General features: G+C 45.4%; 1 protein-coding gene across 1 annotated transcript in view; it reads left to right on the top strand.

Moving 5' to 3' along the window:
• The window catches only part of LOC142860833 (solute carrier family 22 member 21), a 32,062-nt gene that overhangs the window by 6,489 nt on the left and 3,378 nt on the right, over positions 1–22,195 (top strand). Inside the window, exons 2-9 of the mRNA XM_075992627.1 lie at positions 3,372–3,475; positions 12,033–12,187; positions 13,039–13,210; positions 15,038–15,164; positions 17,667–17,767; positions 18,820–19,034; positions 20,622–20,804; positions 22,006–22,141. Of these exons, the coding sequence (XP_075848742.1) occupies positions 3,372–3,475; positions 12,033–12,187; positions 13,039–13,210; positions 15,038–15,164; positions 17,667–17,767; positions 18,820–19,034; positions 20,622–20,804; positions 22,006–22,141 (1,193 nt within the window). The remainder of the gene's footprint in view (positions 1–3,371; positions 3,476–12,032; positions 12,188–13,038; positions 13,211–15,037; positions 15,165–17,666; positions 17,768–18,819; positions 19,035–20,621; positions 20,805–22,005; positions 22,142–22,195) is intronic.

Here is a 22,195-nt window from a genome sequence, read left to right on the forward strand (position 1 = left end):
AGCAAGAGTGTGGAGGGAGCCAAGCATAGCTATGCTGTTTAGTGAGAGACCCCATCTCAAAGGAATAAAGCAGGACACCCAACATACTCCTCTAGTCTCCATGTATGTAGGTATAAAGGCCTGTACAGACATACATGCACATATACTACATGGGTATTACATAATAAAAAAACATATCTTCTTTTATAAAAGCTCAACAGTTGTTGTTTTTTCTTAAAGATTTATCTTTGTGAGTATTCTGCATGCATGTGTTTGAAGTACCACATGCATGAAGTGGCAAAAGAGGGCATGGGATCCTCTGACAAAAAACTCATCAGTGATTGGGACATAATTGAGATAAAGAGTCTATCTAAGTGGACCGTTTGGAGAGCTCTGGCACCTATGTTAACATACCCTTTAACCCACTGCTACTAGAGAGACACATTTCTGACTAGAAAGAAGTGTGCACCCTGGTCATGCTGTTCTCAATTCTCCAAGTTTGGGTCCCCTTCTCCAGTTCTCCATCTATGTAGCTTGATGCATGGCCAGTACTACAGAGCCACCTACCAAGTAGAAGAAGCATTGATGGTCTAGCCTTCGAGTGCTTTAGTTATAGCTGAGTAGCCAGATGAGTACAGGAATACTAGGTTCGTGTGTAAGCTCATCAAGCAGGAATGCGTAACTTTGACTATGATCCCACCCCTGAACAAGAATTCAGGCCAAGTCCAAATACCTACTGCATTGGATATGAAGGTTGGCAGGTGAATGAATAGGTGGGACTCACCCTGTGCTTTTGAGAACTCTTGTCCTAGCTGACTATTCACAGGCTCCCTATAGCCAGTAGGAGACAAATATTATTGTAAGCCAGGCCCTGAGAGGTATCAGGAACTGTCAGTGGGAGTCCCTGTAGGTGTCCAGGTAGGGAAGAAAACCCTGTAAAGAGATAAGAATGAAAACCCAGTTCAAATTGACTTCATCAAACTGGATCAGACTTTGATGGTTTATTCCCAATATATTTAAGCCTAGTACAATTTGGGGGGAAAAGTTTCCTGGTGTAATACAATTCCCAGTGTACAAAGAAGAGCAATTACGTTGAAATGCAACTCAGGGTACAAGTCATTTCATCCAAGAAGATGGGTTCTAGAGATAGGCTGTTTGTACTAGTTTAAGGGCCTAAGGGTCTGGCCTACTCTGTCATATAGATAGCATAGATGTCATTTGGGCTATTAGCCATCTCAAGTCCTAGTTGTAGAAGCCGGTGGCTATCAGGGTCATTGAGATTACTAGCCACCTCCAGTCCTAGTTGTAGAAGCTTGATATGGCCTATAACCTGGCCAGACAGATAACACAAATCACCAAGCAGTTAATCGCTTGCAAGTCTCAGCTTTCTGGATGGAAGAAGAGGTTTTTCATCTTTCTTATTGGAAAAACAATCCTGTGTGCTTAACATTCCTGGTTTCTCCGGTGATCTGTGGGTACAAGGACCTTCGTGCTATGCTCCCAACACTCTCAGTGGTGGGTGACAGCGTAGTTATTTCATTGAGTTCACCTCTTACCCATTTTACATACCAATCCCAGTTTCTACCACCTCCCCTCCTCCTGCTCCCCCACCTTCTCCTCCACCCCATCCCTTAGTCACTCCTCAGAGAAGATAAGGCTTCCCATGGGGAGTCAACAAAATCTGGCACATGGCTTTGATACAGGAACAAGGCCCTCCCCACTATATCTAGGCTGAGCAAGGTATCCCTCTAAAGAAAATGGGCTCCAAAAAGTCAATTCAAGCACTAGGGCTAATTCTTGGTCCCACTGCCAGTACCCTTACAGACTGCCCCAGCCATACAATTGTCACCCACATTCAGAGGGCCTAGTTTGAGCCTGCTGTCAGTCCAGAGTCAGTGAGCTCTCACTAGCTCAGGTAAGCTGTTTCTGTGTGTATCCCTATCATGATCTTGAATCCTTTGCTCATATTATTGTTCCTCCCTCTCTTCGACTGGACTTTGGGAGCTCAGCCCAGTGCTTCACTGTGAATCTCTGCATCTGCTTCCTTCAGGCTCTATGACCATTAAGATAGTCATCATTCTGATTACAGGGGAAGGCAAGTTCAAGCAACCTATCCAGAATTGCTTAGGGAATACTCATATCACAAGGACTTTGCTCAGCTGTTCATAGCAGCATTATTTGTTGTAGCCAGAACCTGGAAACAACTGAAGAATGGATAAAGAAAATATGGTACATTCTTTTCCTTTTTTAACATTCCTCCTCCACATCTTCCTCCCTTTTTTTAACAAAAGACATGATCTGATGTAGCCCAGATTAACCTTGATATTAACAACCTTGAATGTTGACATTCTGATTCTTCTTCCCAAATGCTGGGATTATACGCATGAATCACCATACATGCTTTGTGCAATACTAAGGATTGAACCAGGGCTTCATGTATGCTAGTCAAGCACTCTATCAACTCAGCTTCATCCCAATCTTCTGAATGGATTTCTTGTCTAGCATGGATGTATCAGTCACAAACCATCACAATGGACGTGTTGATAAACAGCTTCCAGCAACTTACCCTCATTTCATCTTTGTTTTAGCAGAAGTAATACATTTTATCATATTTGAGAATGACAGTAGCCATAATGTAACCTATGACAAACAGCTTCACAGAAGCTCACACTCTGCCTGCCATCATTGACTCCTTCAGCTTTAGGACTCAAACCATTCATATGGCTTTAGCAGTCACATATGGATGGTGGTCACTATAGGAACATTTATCCACCTGCCTAGTATCTGGGTGCTAGCACCACCAAGGCAGGTGGAACCTGGAGGAGCAAGAGCATGTAGCTCCTGATGCTCAGCACGCTTGACTCCTGCTGGTCTCTGCTTCCTTTTTGACTTGGAGACCAGCTATCCACAATTATCCCCTGGGTTGGGATCACCACTCATCCTAACTCATCCTAAAGTACATGTTACTCCAAAGTGAAGAGCTAGTAGTATGCCTGAGACAGCAATGGAGGTTCTTTATGGGCAGCCAGTTGGTTGCCCTTCACACCCAGGTACAGGTAGACTGCATGAACCCAGGAGAGCAGAGAGGCCCAGCTGTTTATTCCTCTGCCACCAGCCTAGAAGACATTCTCTGTGAAAGCAGCACTCTCCCAGCCTCTGCTGAGTGCTGGGGAGGCAGCAGGCTCTGTGGAAGGCAAGCAATAGTCTATGAGAGACAAGATGGCGAGGAGGCACCTGCTTTCTCTGCATTGCTGCCCAGATGAGCCATTGCTTGTGTTAGTGAGCACATATACTCAGAACATTAAGGGATGCAGGGTATTCTAGTTCATTTAACAAGAAACCTTACATTTCAGAAAAGAAGTGAGTGATGCATCCCTTTGCTTTTCCTACAGTGGAACCTGGTGTGTAACGATGACTGGAAAGGCCCTCTCACCACCTCCTTCTTTTACGTGGGTGTGCTCTTAGGCTCCTTCATTTCGGGACAGCTCTCAGACAGGTAAGGTGTCTGGTACTGATCAAGGAGTATGTTCCTTTCCTTTGATTTTAGCTGATGGTGTTCTCTTAGACTATGGCCATTCGTTTCAGAAGCAGCAGCATCTATGTCTAGCATAGACTTCCAACAGCTTCCAAATGGGCCAACCTCTCATGTAATTTTCCAGTTCTTGTAGAGCAGAGAAACCTGAGCCAGCCAAGCCATGTGTACCCATGGTCCAATGACCAGTTGCCTTGCCATGATTCACTTCTATATACGTGTGGCCTCCTTTCCCTGGGAGATTATAGCACTCTCGTATGAGAAAAAAGGGAAAGAGAGGTTGACGCTATCCATGTGTGGATGTGCTGTATTGTAGAGCACTAGGCAATAACCATGGTGCCCACCTCTGTATTCTAAAGATAGGATTCTTTCTCCCTGAGAAGGTAAGAGAAGATTGAGATCTCACTGGTCAGTTGGTGGTGTGAGGAGCAGAACTCTGGTGTCCCTTAGCTAAGTGGCCTGTGGTTATAGCTCTTACTGTATGACCAGGATAATGATTGTTATTTGTTACAAGCATGGTATTTATACAGATTTTTTTTGGTTTTTCTGTACTTTGATGCCTGTCCCAGAACTAGCTCTTGTAGACCAGGCTGGCCTCGAACTCCCAGAGATCTGCCTGCCTCTGCCTCCCGAGTGCTGGGATTAAAGGCGTGCGCCACCACCGCCCAGCCAGATTTAAAGCTTTTATCTGAGTTACATCAATGGCTCAGAGAATTTTTAAAAACTTGAAATTAAAGCAGTGGGTGGTGGTATACACCTGTAATTCCAGTATTCAGATGGCTGAGGCCACAGGAGGGAGAGTTCAAGGCCATCTTGGGCTACTCAATGAGAACCTGTCTCAGAAGCCAAAAGTAACAACTCATAAAATTATATGCAAATGGTTAGGGATGCGGAGTTGTTGTTATGTTTGATCAAGGTCAGTAGCTTTTGTGAAGTTCTCAGAAGGGTCTATTATGCTATTATATCCCTTTCTTGGAGCTTTATGATCTATCACAGACTCCTGAGGTCAGAAGAGAGGCTTGCTCCGGAGCTTGGCCATGGTGGCTCCGATAGAATTCTTCTATACCCAGTAGCATCCTGCTCAGAGAAAAGTCCAGGCAGAGACAGAATGTTATTCTATCTGGGAAGTAAAGCTGCATTGCTCTGTCACATACACTCAAGGTGATATGATTACACATTTTTATCTATGGAGCATCGTCACTTCATTACTCAAAATTTTGGGGCTTTGTGTGTTGTTTTGTATGTTTTTATTTATTATTTGTGTATATATATTGGAGGAGGTGTATGTATGCCAGAATGCCAAAACATGCATTTGGAGGTCAGGAGAAAACTGTGGAATCCCACCTTTACTTCCAGAGATCCAACTGAATTCATGAGGCTTACATTTGCTTTTTGTGGGTCCTTTTTTTTTTTCTTTAGATAAGGTCTTTCTTGCCTTACGTGACCTGGTATTTGTTATGTAGGCCAGGATGACGTTAAACTTGGGGCATTCCTCCCGCACACCTTCCTGATGCTAGAAATAAAAGAATGTACCAGCACACTCAGCTAATGAAAATTTACGTAAGTGTGTATTTCATTAGATTTATTTTCAGGAGTCACCAAGTGATTAAAAACAAAAATACTCAAAGCTACCAGGGTGCATTAAAGAGGTCAGTAGGCTGTCAGTTGTGGTGGCACACTTCTTCAGTACTTGAGGAGTCTGACGGGTGTTTCTCTGAGTTTGAGACCAGCAGTGTGTTCTAGAACAGCTGTTACCCTGAGGAACACTATTTCACAGAGACAGGAAAAATTAAAAACTAAAGAGGTCAGTAAGCTGTGATCATAGATTGCCAACTCTGGATTACCCTGCTGGAAAATGATGTTTCTCTTAATCTAGTAACAAGCATCAACAGATGGCTTTCATTGGTTTAGCAAATATGTAGTATGTAATGAGTGTCAAACACTGTTCTACATACAGCAAACCCTAAATGCCAAAGAGGGAACCATGTCCTTACGACCCTCTGAAGCAGGAACTGTTACTCCCATTCTATAGGAAGGGAAAGTTAAACATGATAGTTAGGTTACATAGGGGCAAGTAGCTGGTTATACTGAGGCCCAGAAAGACTTGATCCTTTGGTTTTCTAGACTACTGTTAAAGACTTCTGGAACTTGCCTATTGGCAAGGCAGATAGACGGATTCAACTTACTGAGGAAGTGATTGTTTTCCTTGGCAATGGGAAATAATAATACCAGAGGCTAGGGTACTGTGAGAGTGTCTGATGGGGCCAGAGGAGGCTTTACTGAGAAGCAAAGCATGAGCTGAGAGTGGAAAGATGAGTAGAAATTTGTGTCAAAAGTGGTGGAGAGATGAAGAGATTCCAGGCAGGAGGAACAGCCATGCATTAAAGTCTCGACCGAGGCTGGGGAATAAGTCCACTGTGGCTGATGTCTGGAGAGTAGGGTGGAAACAAAGGGCCAGAGGCAGGCGGAGGCCTGAGCAGATGGGCAAACTGGGCTTAGCTCAGATCACAACGAGGCATTTAGGTTCAGTGAGAAGCCTTGAGAGTTTTTTTTTGTTACTTTTTTTTTTTAAACTTGAGTGTGACATGCATTTTAAAAAAGAATTTGACAGTCTAGTATTGATGGAAGGAAAATAAGAGAGACCTTTTTTCTTACACACACACACACACAACCTCTCTCTCTCCTTTTAGTTTTTGGTGTTTTGTTTTTTCAATACAAGGTTTCTCTGCTGGACAGCACTGGTTATCTGGCACTCCCTTTGTAGAGCAGGCTAGCCTTGAACTCACAGAGATCTATCTGCCTCTGCCTCCTGTGTCCTGGGATTAAAGGCGTGCTCCGCCACACCCAGTTTACAAGAGAGAAGTTAAGGGATCAATTAAAATATTTTCAGTGCTTCTTTCAGAAGATGATAGGAGCATAGGACCAAGGCTGGAGAGATGAGACTGAAATCAGGAAGACTTGCTGACTATGGGGAGTGCGGACAGAAAAGGCCTCTGGCCTTCATAGCTAAGACAAAGAACCACATTTGCAGGGGAGGCATTGGATACAATAGGAAGGTATTGAATTTGGGGTGATTACAAGAGAGATTCTGTGAGAGGTTCCTGTAGGTGTAATGGCAGAGGAGGGGCAGGAGCAGGCTGAGAGGTTCTTCAGGTAGAAGTGAGGAATTTAAGGGTAGAATGACCACTGAATCTCAAAGAAATTGATTTTATGTCAAAATCAAGGAGGAAGTGCCCAAGCTGAGTGTAGAAACCATGCCAGTTGTGTGCTAGGTTACATAGATCTTTATGAGCCATCTTAACCTGTGTGCCATGCATGAAACACAATGATCACCTGAGGAAAGGGGAAGTCCCACACTAAAGGGTTTGCTCCCAAAGAAACAATGGAAACAAAATTCATGAGCATGCTAGGCATCACCTTCCCTACAGAGGGGAGATGGAGTGTGTTGGAGACCTTCTCTGAAATTTTTGAGGCAGGGAGCTAGGGATGTAGTCCAGTTGGTGAAGTGTTTGGCTAGCATGCATGAAACCCTAGGTTTGATCTACACACCGAATAAACCAGGTGTGATGGTGTACCCCTGTAACCCCAGCACTTAGAAGACGGAGGCAGGAGGATTACGAGTTTAAGGTCATGCTCAGTTACATAGTGACTTACAGACCAGCCTGGGATACATGACACCCCTCTCTGAGTGTGTGAGTGTGTGTGTGTGTGTTGGCTTTTGCACCTGAAATCTCTTTTAAGCAAGCTTGCTCAGCCTGGAAATGAAAGCACTGAGTGCTATGTTCTGACTGCGGTCCTCGCCTGCAGCGCCCAGCATTGCCATAGCCTGTTGCACAGCCAGAGACATGCTGGGGCTTGTGAGGACGGCTCTGCACCTCACTACTTCTGAGTACGAGGTTGACAATTAAACCATATTATGGCCTCAGTTGGTGTTCAGAGGAGCAGCAGTAACTTTTTAATATGGGAGAAATGTTGAGCTTTCTTCCTGGAATATTAAGTCGGAATTAAGATAATTTTATATTGTCATGCCTTCCCCCCTCCCTGAGATAGAGTTTCTCTGTGTGGCCCTAGCTGTCTTGAAATTCACTCCATAGACTAGGCTAGCCTCAAACACAGAAATCTGACTGCCTGAAATTGAAGGCATGCACCATCACTGCCTAGCCCATTGTCATGCCTTTTATGTGACAATATCAGGCTATCATTTTGTATTATGAGAGGTTCAACACTGGGAAGAAGTAGATTAATAGTTCCTGGTTTTGTGAATGTGTATGTTTGCCATTTTGTTGACAGCCTTTAAAAATGAGGTCTGTGGGTGGGGGAGATGGCTCTGGGTAATGGTACTTTAGTTCTGGAAGCCAAATTACTTTAGATTCTGTCATTGTCACAGTTCAACCACAATGGAGTGGCCTGACAACTACCAGCAAGTCAAGCGGTAGAACTTTGTGCCTCAGAAGCCCATCCAGTGTCTGCCCCACCCAAGTTAGCACCCGTGAGTAACCACTTCCAGGCTGGAGACGCACTCAGCAGTGAGTGCTCACTGCTCTTGCAGAGGCCCTGTGTTCCATTCCCAGTTCCCACATTAGGCAGCTCCCAACTGTCTCCAGCTCCAGCTGTGGGGGATCTCATTTTCTGGTCTCTATGAGCACCTGTACTGACACATGTATGTATCCCCTACCCCACAAACATATATGTACACATTATTCAAAACAAAAATCTGCAAAAAAGCTTCCATTGAATAAGGTTATAGAAGAACCACTTCCATGTAAACAGCTGGGTGGCTTTGCTTTATAATCCCAGGGATGAAAGGGCAGGAGCAGGAGCTTATTGGCCAGCCACCCTAAACTAATGGGTGAGTTCTAGATGCCAGTGAGAAACCCTGTCTCAAAATGAGGCGGACAGATCCAAGGGTCACCTGATGCCATGTGGCTCAGGCAAGCAAAAGTCACCCATGGGGCTGCCTGGGTCCTCATAGTCTGATATACCTGAAGGCATCCACAGACCCGCCAAGTGCCTTGAGCACCAGGTAGGTAGTTGCCATTGTGATGAGCAAGTCTATGGTGGAGAAATGGGAGAGAAAGAGAAGCAGAATTGTTCTTGTGCTATGGTAAGAGGCAGTTCTGAAGAACTGAGGGTGGTGATGAATTGACTGATGTTGGTGACCTGCCTGACACTGGGGCCAGGGTAATGTCTAGGCCCAGGCTGCAGCTGAGGTTCATGTCTGGGTCCAAGGCCCTACTGCATCCAGACGCTTTGTTGATGATTGTGGCTTCTGATATGATGAAAGGACATGCAGATGCTAAGGGTCTGGGCCACCACCTAGGGCCATGTTGGTGTCCAAGGGCCATAATGCTTAGGAGGCATGCCAATCTGAGTGGCCTGTGCCGCCACATAGAGCCATGGTGAGCCTCAGCTGCTGCCAGTGACCATGTCTGAGTCCATGGCCCTGCTACAGCCAGGGTCTGTGTTGATGTTCTGTGACTCCTGATACCGCTGGGGGCTGTGCAGATTCCGGGATCTGGACAGCCACCTGAGTTCATATTGGTGTCCAAGGGCCTTATTGCTACCGGGGCCATGCTGCCATCAGGGCCATGGTGACATCAGGGCCTAAGCTGCAATTGGGGGCCATGTTCCTACTGCAGCAGGGATCTGTGATGATGTCCATGGCCCATGTTGCCATAGAGGGTCATAGGAACCATGTATGTTGAAATGCAAGGGCCATACTGAGCCAAGCCTGTCCCTCCCTGGCCCTGGGATAGTTGGCTCTGCCCCTTGCTGGACACTGCAGAAGGAGAGCTAGCCCTGCACCCCTATGGAAAAGCTCCTGTCCACCCGCACTGGGGAGAGATGGCCCTAATGGTAGGAGCCTAAGAGAGCTGGCTCTGTCCCTCGCCTGACCGGTCAGCTCAGCTACCACCCAGACCCACATTCTGAGCCTTGGGTTGGCCCACACTAACTAGACATCTACCCCATCTCTGACATGCTGGAGTGCGGGAAGGGACTAGTGCTACAGTGATAACTGCAGGGCAACAGCAGGCTATCTGAGAGGAGTTTCAGCAAAAGTGCAGTGATGATGCTGTACCAGAGGCCTTGAACTAAACCAGTGGCTCATTGCAATGAATATTTTGCGGGTGGGGGCTGATTGGACATACTACATGAAGTGCCACAATTCCTGGTACCAGTAGAATGAATGAAGAGGTATTAGAAAGATGGAGGAGTGAGGTGAGTTCTGTTTGTTTATGTTTTAAATAATTTGGGGGGCGTGCTGCAGGGGTGAGGGAGGGAAGTGGAGGGATGGGGAGATGGGTGGGGTTGGGGTGCATGACGTGAAATTCCCAGAGACTCAATAAAGAAATAGGTTTAAAAAAAATGATGTGGGCAGCTTCTGAATAATGACACTGAGACTGACCTCTAGTTTCTACATGCGTAAATACACGTGCACAGGAGAGCACGTACACACACGCACACACACACCAAAGAAAACCTCCAAACTGAGATTCTTGTTGTAAAGAAGATATGTAAAGAGAGCAAACAGCTTACGTCCAGGGAAGGGATTGATGCGTTTTTTGATGGTACTCAGGAAAACTGCAACACAGTAGGCAGATGGACACCTAGAAACCTGAGAAAGCTTTATTTCAGGTGTGTCTGAGGGTGTTTCCCATAGTGTGCGAGTCTACATGGACTGAGGAGAAGATCCTCCATGCAGACAGTGTGGTTGAATGTATTCTCCAAAAAGAACCATGACCAAAAGAAAACAGAAGCATGCTAATCTAAGAAAGACAGCAGTCTGCACTGTAGATAATGATGCAAGTCTGCTGCTCCTCTGACCGTCTTCATGCAGTTGCCGGTAATCTGTCCCTGTAATAAACGGTTTTGTATGTTGGGTTGTTTTTGTAGTTGTTTTTGTTTTCATTTGTGCTGGAAGTTGAATCCAGGTCCTGGTGCTTGCTAGGCATGCCCTCTGCCACTGAACTATGCTCATCTCCTCCCATTATTTTGAATTACAAGTATCATTATCTATAATCCATTATGCTACATATTTCATATTTGTATCATTTCCAATAGATACTATTGTACTTCCACAATAAATGAAGAGATGGATTTTTTTGTATATCTGCACTTGAGAAAGATAAAAATTTCTCCAGATCTCAGCCCCTTGGGTGACCCATGGAGGGTTTTGTTGTTGTTTTTTAGGGTTGTTTGTTTGTTTTCCCAAAGATTGGGGGCTGGAGAAACAGTTCAGACATTTAGAGCACTGACTGCTTTTGCAGGGCTTAGGTTTAATTTCCAGCACCTATATAAAGGCTCACAGCCATCTGAAACTCTGGTTCTAGGGGATCTAATGCTCTCTTCTGACCGCTGAGGGGTAACAAGCATAAATATTATGCTCAGACATATATGCAGACCAAACACCTATAAACATAAAATTAAAAGTTTTTAACTCAAGCAGAAAAAAAATCAGATTGCTTGTCTGGTGACCTTTTACATTTTCAACATAAATGTGCTTACTGGCAAAAATAATGACCTGAGTTCAACCTCCAGTACTCATATGATGGATGGAGATATCAACTTCATAAGTTGCCCTCTGATCTCCACTTGGGTGCACCCCAATAAATAAAAATGAAAGAAAAGTTTAAAATGAAAAGGTTGGAATTGTGAACTGGGGTATACCTCAATAGTAAAACACTGACCTAGAACAAGGTTTCTGACTCTGGTATCACAGAAGAAAGACTCAGGTTACATGGTTGCTTCAGCCACCTACAGTTATTAAATCTGAGTGCGCACAATTGCCAGGCATGTCTGTTACCACGTTGCGGACTTTGAGCCATTTCTTTGTATTTATAAATACTTTGCTCCTGAATGTTATATACAAGTGACTATTTTATGTTTATCAAAATATGTGTGAATGTCTATTTAATTGTGTAAAGTATATGAAATTTCTGTTGTGCATTTATTTCTCAAACCCTTCTTTAAAATGTAAATAATGCAGTTAATTTTTTTTAACTTGTGCCGGGCGGTGGTGGCACACACCTTTCATCCCAGCACTCAGGAGGCAGAGACAGGCAGATCTCTGTGAGTTCAAGGCCAGCCTGGTCTACAAGATCTAGTTCCAAGACAGGTTCCAAAGCTACAGAGAAACCTCAAACCCCCCCCCCCCCAAAAAAAAAGAATTCACTTGGGAGAGAATATACTCAATATGTTACAAAAGTCAAATTGTCAAGCAACTATATATTCGAGTTTTTTAACATGTATTTTGTCTTTAAAGTTATTATGAATATGTGGATTTAAACATAACAAATGCCTTTCTAGCCCCTGTAGTCACTAGCATCAGTGAGGTACTGCCTTTGGAGCAGCCTGAATGTCCAGGCTACAAATTCATCCTGGAAAGTATCAGTGACAGCATGGGGACAGAGAGCAGAACATCCTGGTGCCAGTCCTTATAACAGGAGAAAGCACCTCTCGGTGAAACCAGTTGCTGCTGCCTCTCTCAGCTGTTTATCTGTGATCCTCTTCTCCTCCCCAGGTTTGGTCGGAAGACTGTTCTGTTTTGGACCATGGCCATGCACACGGGGTTTAGCTTCCTGCAAGTCTTCTCTGTGAACTTCGAGATGTTTACTGCGCTGTATACCCTTGTTGGAATGGGTCATATATCCAACTATGTGGCAGCATTTGTCCTGGGTATGGACATCAGTTGGAGTTCAGTTCTATATACTGTGTTTCACTTTTCTGGAGACAAGTTGTGATGTCCCTCAGGGAAAACTGGCTAGAATTCCCCAGTAAATAAACCTAGCTTACCAGCTGGGAAATTGAGCCTGACAATGGTTTCTGACTTCTGATGTCCAGTTCTCTTCTGGCCTCTGACTTGTGGCCCCTTGGCCTTATTAGTACTTAAGCCATTAACTAGGATTCACCACAGGGCATCCATTCTTAAAGACTTGCAAGGCAAGGGCCTAGGTAGCTAAGGAAAGAAGGAGGCACACCAGCAGGAGGGGGGGCATGAAGAGCGGGCTCCCCAGGAAAGGGAGATGCCAAAGAGCGTTGGTGGCTGTCAGTGTCTGCTAAGGACAGTGAGCTGAGAGGTCCAGTTAAGGTTCTGTCAGAGTCCACCCTTCAAGGCTCTGACTCAGACAAGCCACCTTGTTCCCACTGGAAAGCTTCTGGTCTCCCTGTTTGAAAGAGCCTTGCTGAAGCAATCAGATCATTGGGTTCCTTAGGTTGTATTGTGGAAAGCATTATTACTTTCTTTTCACATTTCCTAGAACATCCTATTTTCCTCGAAGGATAATAGTTAGCATTATGGGGATGATGATGATGATGTTTTCATGAGAGCACTGTTGCCCAGGGACCTCAGAGAAACACCCAGGAGCAAATCAAAGCAGACTTAGTTCAGACGCAACCCTTCCCAGGGCCTCAGAACACAGCTAACTCTGGCTCCCTCCTTGTCTCTACACTGAAAATGATACCACAGAAAAATCATAAGAGAATAGCCCTAATTAAGGTTAACTTGACTCCACCCTTGTTTTGAACAGGAACAGAAATTCTCTCCAAGTCAATTCGAATTATATTCGCCACCTTAGGAGTGTGCATATTTTTTGCATTTGGCTACATGGTGCTACCTCTTTTTGCATACTTCATCAGAGACTGGCGGATGCTGTTGCTGGCAATCACTTTGCCAGGAGTGTTGTGTGGGCTTCTCTGGTGGTAAGTGTGGCCCCGCCCGCCCCTTGGGCCGACTGCCTTTGGGGAGGCTTCTGTCTCATGTCCAGTAGAGGGCAGCAGTAGTTCACAAACCCCAATTCTAGATCCCAGAAAAAAGGTAGTGAATATTATTTATAAATCAAGCCTGGGATAAATTTGGACTGGCTGAACATAGCGGGCAATGAGGAAGAATGGGAACTCAAGAACAATCGCAGTGGGTTTTTGATCCTACTGCACGTACTGGCTTTGGGGGAGCCTAGGCAGTTTGGATACTCACCTTAGGAGACCTGGATAGAGGTGGGCGGTCCTTGGGCTTCCCACAGGTCAGGGAACCCTGATTGCTCTTCGAGCAGATGAGGGAGGGTGACTTGATGGGGGAGGGGGAGGGAAATGGGAGGCGGTGGTGGGGAGGAGGCAGAAATCCTTAATAAATAAATAAATTAAAAATAAATAAATAAATCAGGTCAGAAAGTCTCTCCATACTCAGAAAAGCCTGCTAGTCCTGTGCCCTGTTCTAGGCTGAACTAAGAATTTGCTGCATGCGATAGGGGCCAACCTAACCTCTGGGGAATTCTCAGATCCCGGTACAAGACAGCAAGGCCTGGGCTGTAGATGTTGATGCTGTGGCTCCAGGCATGGGTGTCGGGAGGTAAAGAAAGGGAGGGCTTCAGAAGTGAGCTTCCTTGAGTGGCTCTGCAGAGGAATGCAGGCTCCAGCTACACTTCCAACAGAGGGCCATTGATCAGGCCGAGCACAGGCCTCAGAAATAAGCCATGGAACTTGACAGAGGAACCAGGCAGGAATCACTCCTTACACTAGATTGGACTAAGGTGAGATCCTCATCCATGTACAGTGGTGAGCACCCTGGAGACTAGTGGGAGAAGAAAAAATAGTGCATTATGGCTCCTGATTATGACAGCGGAGAGAGGGCTGCCTGGGGACAAGGAAAATATCCAGTAAGACTCCAGCCTTGATACCCATGCTGCTTTGTGGAAAGAGACTGACGAGTCCAAAATCAGAGGTGGACTGAGGAAGAAATGATGTCAAGTGATCGCTGCAAGTTTCTGTGGATGTCGGGGACAGAGTAGAAGATGGCAGGATCTGGCTGTGCCTAACTCTCTGCACCAGGAGCCCATCCTGTGCTTGTCTCCTTAAAGCCCTCAAGGGGGCAGCACTGCTGCAGACGGGCAGGTGCCAGCCAGAGTAGGGAACCCCTTGGGATGTGCAGGATGAATTTTCCTCACTGTAAGTCCAGTGTTCAGCAGAACTCATAGCTTAGGGATTGCTGGGCCATCTCTGTTTCTGGCTTATGAAAACACCTGATTGTAGAAGGAGGTGAGCAGACCTGCTTTTTGTCCCGCCCAGCTCCTGCATGGTTAGCTTTACACCCGAAATAACAACATACAAACTATTCATTTAAGCACTGCCTGGCCCATTATTTCTAGGTGCTTATTGGCTAATTCTCACATCTTGGTTAACGCATTTCTAATAATCAGTGTAGCACCACAAAGTGGTGGCTTACTGGGAAGATTCTAACCTGCGTCCATCTTGGAGAGGAGAGCTATGGCGTCTGACCAACTATGCTTTCTTTCTCCCAGCATTCTGTTCTGTCTACTCCACCTATCTAAATCCTGCCCTATCAAAAAGCCAAGGCAGTTTCTTTATTAACCAATGAGAGTAACACATAGACAGGTGACCCTCCTCCATCACCTGATACTCCACACACTTCCTCTGCACCTGAAACCTCATTTCCCGTCTCTAGTCAAGCATGCCCAGCCTCTGGGAAAGCATGTGACAGGAGGCATCACTAGAATGCACGTGTACTTTCAGGTGTATCCCTGAGTCCCCCCGATGGCTCATCTCTCAAGGCCGAATTAAAGAGGCAGAGGTGATCATCCGCAGAGCTGCCAAAATCAATGGAATTGTTGCACCTTCCCCTATCTTTGATCCAAATGAGGTAAGTTTGTGTGGAAGGTGGTGGGGAGACTCACTCTGGTCATTTTAGGTCAGCACCATACAGCACAGCTCACGGGAGCTCAGCCCTTACTCTACCCAAACCCCAGCCATCCCTAGAGCAAGGTCTGTTGAAATGCAGAAGTTAAAGGCATAGAGGGATGATTCAGTCTGTAAAGTGTCTGCCACATAAGTATGAGGACCTCAGTTCAGATCCCAGCAACCAACCAAAAAGCCAGGCATGGCAGAGTGTACCTGTAATCCCAACACTGGGGAAGCAGGGACAGAAGGATCCCAGGGACTTAATCAGGACTGGCTAGTCCAGCCAGCTAACCAGTCAAGGAGAGATCCTGTCTCTAGTGTAAGGTAGAAAAGTGATTGAGGATGACACCCTAAGTCAACCTCTAGCCGACACACACACATTCCTGTGGTCCATACACATGTACACCCTTGAACATGTATACACTCGGACCTCTGAGTAATGGTTCTAGATACCTATTCTCTCCCATGGACTTTTTTCCATGCTTACTTTACTTCCTATCCAAGTAACATAAAGTAACAATATATTTAACCATTTCTCTTTCTTTATTTCTTTTTAACATAGGCTCTCAATATGTAACCCTGACTGGTCTAGAAATCTGTATAGACCAGGTTTGTTTCAAACTCACAAAGATTTCACTGCCTATGCCTCCAAAGAACTGGAACTGAAGAGACATGCTATCATGTCTGGATTACTTTTGATAATAAAATGCCTTTTATTAGCAATAGGCTTCCATCAACTTTAACTTTCTGGAAAGTCACTGTTTCTTATGCCTCAGGGTGTAGATGGATTTTCTTTGGACCACCAGGTCACAAATAATAACACAGAGAGTTATTATTAATTACAAAAGCTCAACCTTAGCACAGGTTTGTCCTAACTAGTTCTTATAACTTCAATTAACCCATCCTTTTTAATCTTCGTTGCGGCTCAATACCACATCTCTCTGTACTTCCCACCCTGCTTCCTCTGGGCTGGCCATTCAGATATTTATTATACAAATCACAACATTACATCTTCACACGATGTACAGATATCACACAACATCAGGGATTGTCATCGAAAGATAATCTGAACACTGGTAGATTTGCACTCAGTAGTGTTCTGTCTCTGACAGCTGTTTTTTCTGATGGCCATCTCTTCCCTGTTCTCATATTCCATGAGTAATTTCTTGTAGTGTAAGCTGCAGGCATGTTTGAGATGCTCTGGGCTGATGAGGGCTGGGGGCTAGTGAGAGAGGAAGCAGTTGTTACAGGCAGCAAAGATGCTGATAGCCACCAAGAGTCCTTAAGTGGTGGCCCAGCAGCCACAGCCACTCATCACTCACCAGCTCTAGAAGGTCTCTGAGGCACAGAAGTCAGGACTGGAATGTGACTGAGGTCATTTTAAGTGAGGTGGAGTCAGTCTGGGTGAACGCCCCAGCCTCGTTAGCACCACTGAGGAAATGGAGCTGTTTCAGAATTTTTGAGTCCAGGATGATTTTTCACTGAACTACTGAGTGGGTAAAAACAAGTTCCCAAAGTGTGTTGGCTAAGAAAGAGCATCAGTGTGTTTAGACATGAGATTTAGTGATGGCCTTGGCTCTGCTGAATCTCATAAGGAGTTACTCTGGGTGAAATATGGGTGAGTTTTTCTATTTTCAATTTGATATTCTTTTTCTGGAAGAAGACCAGTAACTACATAGTATAAGAACTCAAAATATTCATTATTTAAATGTTAGTTCAGTAAAATACACAGCCTTATTTTTCTCTAACTGAGATAGCAGGGAGTCATCCTTGCATGGGAAACCTCAAAGTCCTCCCTGAAAGGTGGCAGTGAGCATGGGCAGGGTAATCCAGTGAGGTGGCTGTCACCTTGTGGTGTAGGAGGTCCTTTCGTCAGTGTATTCCTTTTCTTGGTTAATGAATAAAGAAACTGGCCTGGCCTGTTGATAGGGCAGAATTTATGTAGGCGGGGAAGACAGAACTGAATGCTGGGAAAAAGAAGGGCAGAGTCAGGGGATACCATGGATCCAAGGCTGGAGGTAGCCGTGCTGAGACTTTGCTGGTAGGCCGCGACCTTGTGGTGATAAACAGATTAATAAAAATGGATTAAATTAAGATGTAAGAGTTAGCCAACAAGAAGCTAGAGCTAATGGGCCAAGCAGTGATTTAATTAATAGAGTTTCTGTGTAATTATTTCTGGTCTAAGCTAGTCAGGTGGCTGGGATGAACAAGTAGCCCTCCTTGCAACAACATTGGTTTTCAATTGCTGGATACCTCTCTTTATCCCTCATTGCCCTTCAGTTTCCTTTTGTCATTGACTAGGCCTACAGGGGGCCTTGGTCATCAAAGGTCACTATACTTCTGTCTTTTCAAAGAAGAACCTTAGGATGCTCCCTAAATCTTGAGAAGTAGATGGTGAAAATAATGGGTTGCAGGTCAACAGACATTTTCTCCTTCTATACCATTAACTGTATTCTTCCTGCAGTTACAAGATGCAGGTTCCAAGAATCCTCACAAACACCACATTTATGATCTGATCCGAACCCGGAATATCAGGATCCTCACCATCATGTCCATAATCCTGTGGTGCGTAAGTGAGACCTGCCTGAGCCTTCCCCACTCTCAGAACTCTTTGTCTATAGGCATGCTCAGACTGAAGCTGAAACCTCTGTCCTCACATGATGCAAGGTTGTCCTTGTGATGGATGGCAGCCACAGGGACATAACAGTTCTTTTGTAGTGGAAGCCCAGGAAAGGAGAAAGTGATCATAGAGGCTGTAAGGATCTAGGGATCCCACAAGGGAATCCCACAGGTCCTTGCTTAGCTGTTCCTGTCCCTTGTCCCCTCCCTCAGTAGATTCTGTGTGGTAAATAGGCAGGAAGAGACTGTTAGCAACTCTGCTACGCTCATGGAGACAGAGGGAGTTCCCCTACAGTGAGGCTACAGTGTCTGTCATTTGCACACACACCCTGCACATCCCCATGCCTGGCTCTTTCCTCTTAAAAGTGTTCTCTGTTGATGGCCCACACTCTGGCTGGAACAGTTATGGGTTTGAAGAAGGTTTATCCTTTAGGTTCCAGGGGCTGCTAAGAGCTTTCTGGAAACATGAAAGTGGCATATGGCCCTTCTGGGATGTTCATAGAGCAGTGCTTCTCAACCTTCCTAATGCTGCAACCCTTTAATAAGTTCCTCATAGTGTGGGGACCCCCAACCAAAAGATTATTGTCCTTGCCACTTTATTACTGTAATTTTGCTACTGTTTTGAATTATAATGTAAAAATTTCTGGAGATAGAGGTTTGAAAAAAGAGTTGGGATAATGGATTTTTATAAATGTTTTGTTGTAAGATTTTAATGGTGAAATGCAGGTTGGGACTTCTCCCCTAATGATTAAGCCAATGTCAATTAATCAATCATTTTGCTGAGACACTTTCTTTATGAAATGTTGTGAAGGTGCATTGGCAAACTTACCCAGGGAAAGTTAACTTTTATGCTAGGAAGTAAGGCACAGGGTGAACTGCCCTTCCATTCCCTGTATCAAGAGCAGTTCAGAACTTCCTGAAGATGAATGTCTTTCAAGATGTATGGTTCTGGGGTGATGGGTGCTGTTTATCTGGGTCTCTTTTGTTCCCTGTTGCAGGCTGACCATATCTGTGGGCTATTTTGGACTTTCTCTTGACACTCCTAACTTGAATGGGAACATCTACCTGAACAGCTTCCTTTTGGCAGCTGTTGAAGTCCCAGCCTATGTGTTGGCCTGGCTGTTGCTGCAGCATGTGACCCGGAGATATTCCATGGCTGGTTCCCTTTTCCTTGGTGGCAGTGTCCTTCTCTTATTGCAGCTGGTGCCCTCAGGTATGGGTGGTGTTTGTTTGCAGGATTGAGTCTTCTGTGTTCCACTTTCCTTGAACCAGGAAGTGAATACAGTCAAGACCATTAGATCTGTGTTACAATGTACACTGTTACAGTGTCCAACGCTTACTTAAAAATCAAGATGTTACCCAGGTGATAATGGCGCACACCTTTAATTCCAGTACTTGGGAGGTAGGGGAAGGCAGATTTCAGTGAGTTCGAGGGCAGCCTAGTCTAGAAAGAGAGTTCCAGAACATCCAGAACTGTTACACAGAGGAGACCTATCTCCAACAAAAAAGAAAAAGAAAGAAAGAAAGAAAGAAAGCCAGGAAGAGCATTTCAGAAAACTTAATAGAAAAGGGAAAACTAGTCACACCTGTAATCAAAGCACTTGGGAGGAGGATGCAAGAGAATGAGAAGTTCAAGGTCTTTTTTGGTTATGTTGGGAGTCAGATGTCAGCCTAGCCTACATTAGAGCACTGAGAGGGAGTGAGCCCAGTATACGTCAGGGTATAAAAGGAACTAATAAGTGAAGACGAGGGAGAGGTAAAAAAGAACTGAGGCTATGGGCAGGACTGTGCTGGTAAAACTGACTTGATAATGCACTAATACACAGGAGGAACCCTTTCTGACAACCTGGGGAACAGATGACAAGCCTTATTTGTCCATCACTTGGCAGAATCATTCATGGCCCTATGAATTTTGGGACCTGTGGTGGTAACTGTGAGACTGTACAGAACAACCCGGTGTATGGCAGAAAGAACCTAGGAGTGACTGCAGTGCCCTCACCTGAGCTCAGAGTGACCTGTGGGTCACAGTAAAGTCGATTGGACGACCATATCTGTGGGCTATTTTGGACTTTCTCTTGACACTCCTAACTTGAATGGGAACATCTACCTGAACGGCTTCCTTTTGGCAGCTGTTGTTAGGGACGATCATCCCTAAGTTCAGATGGCCTATAGATATTTTCAATGACTTTGTTATACTTATTTATTGGGAGCAGAGAGACGTGCTTCCCAGCACACATGTAGAGGTCAGAGGAGAGCTCGCAGGAAGTGGGAAGAGTCAGTTCTCCTCTTGCACTGTGTGGGTCCTGAGAATCACAAGTTCTCAGGCTTGGCTGAAAATGCCCTTACCCACTGAGGCACCTCAAAGCCCAGATCTGTGAACTTGTTGAGTAGACTGTGAGCATGAACTTAGCTAGAGCTGGACTGCCCCATGCATTTCCAAGTCCTGGTTAATTCCACAGTGCCCTCAGTGTGAGCTTCTGCAGAAGCAGCTCATGCCTAACACAGGAAGACTTCTGGAAGGGTTGGGATGAGGGGCACATACTGTCTGGGCCTCTAGGTTGAGGAACACATTTACCCTCATATAGCTAAAGTGCCCAGTCTCTTTGTAGGAATCCCCTTAGAAAGAAATCTAAGCCATAGTGTTTTCTCCCAATAGGAAGGTATAGAAATTACCCAACTCTCTCCACCCTGCGTCAGGGAGAAAGTAAGTTCATTTTAGGCTAAAAGGGAAGAGAACTCCTTCAGGGCAAGCCTTACACTGGTCCTTCTTGCCTTTGCTATCATTCCTTTTTCTCTCCAGACTTAATTTATTTGTCTACTACCCTGGTGATGGTGGGCAAGTTTGGAATCACCTCTGCCTATTCCATGGTCTACGTGTACACAGCTGAGCTGTACCCCACTGTGGTCAGAAACATGGGTGTGGGGGTCAGCTCCACAGCATCCCGCCTTGGCAGCATCCTGTCTCCCTACTTTGTTTACCTTGGTAAGTACCATGGAGCACTGGAGCGATGGATGGGACAAAAGCTCTAAGTACCTTATATGTGAGCTGGACACAAACACCTATAATCAGCAGGATGCATCCGTACTGGGACCCTGGATGGAGAAGGTGCTTTCCAAGTGTAGTAGGGAGAAGGCACCCATTTCAAATGGAAGATAGCTCATAGACCAGCTAGATGGGATTGAGAGAGTGTTGGTGTCTCTATTTCGATCTCCACAGACCCTCCATCACCAACTAGATTTCTTCATCCTAAGAAATTCTTTAGGGAGCCAGTTTACTTCACTAGAGGAATTTCTTCTTGGAGTTAGGAACATGGAGAGAAACCTGTCCATCCAAGAGGTCTGAGTGATGGACTGACAGTTGCCGTAACTTAGAACACTTCATTTCTTCAGTGTGTATGTTGAGATCAGAGGACAATTTAGGGAGTCTTAAAATTAGTTCTTTATTTGAAGCACGTGGATCCTGGAGATCAAACTCAGGCCACCAAGCTTAGCAGAAAGTATTTTTACAAGCTGAGCCATCTCCCTGGCCCCATTTTACTTTCAAGATCGTGGCTCACTAAGTTGTGTGAGCTGGACTTGGACTTGCTCTGTGGCCCCAGCAGTGCTTGAACTTTAGCTCCTCTTGCCTTGGCCTCCCAGGAGGTGGCACACAGCCTTCATTGTCACACATGACAGGGTGTTTATGCCCTGTGAAGATCTGCCTTCTGACATTACATAGCAGGACTCCTTCCTGGACACTGCTGCTCCTGTGCACATCCCTAGCTCTGGGGAGGACCTGCCAGTGTCCCGAGAGTAGCAGGTACTCTGAAGGCTTGGTACATGGCTCTAAAGGGCTGTAGCCCCTTGTCTAACTGGCATGCAAATCAAACTGGGACACATCTGCACAGGTGGAAAGTTGCTCCTCTCCTAGACAAGTACCTTGTGTTCCTTGGGAACCCTGCAGCGTGGTGACTCTGCTTCCCTGTACCTCTCCCTTGTCCATTGTGGACACTGCTGGATCTCTGGGCACATTGTGCCAGGACTGGGTTCTGAGACTCTCTAGATGCCAGCCTTCACTCTAGCAGTCTAGGCTTTGGGAAACACAGAGACCAACAGTAAGGTGAGTCCTATATAAAGCCCCGAGGAAATATAAGGTCTGAATGAAACCAGTGTCACTGTAACCTGGGTCCTCTGCTTGACCACAGGTGCTTATAACCGCCACCTCCCTTACATCCTTATGGGAAGTCTGACCATCACAACAGCTATCATCACCTTGTTCTTCCCAGAGAGCTCTGGTGTCTCTCTCCCAGACACCATTAACCAAATGCAAAAGGTCAAAAGGTAAGAGACCTTCCTTCTCACAGTTTAGATGCATTTGGTCAGGTTCTGGCCATG

Source organism: Microtus pennsylvanicus, chromosome 11 (genome assembly GCF_037038515.1).
Source record: "Microtus pennsylvanicus isolate mMicPen1 chromosome 11, mMicPen1.hap1, whole genome shotgun sequence".
NCBI lineage: Eukaryota > Metazoa > Chordata > Mammalia > Rodentia > Cricetidae > Microtus > Microtus pennsylvanicus.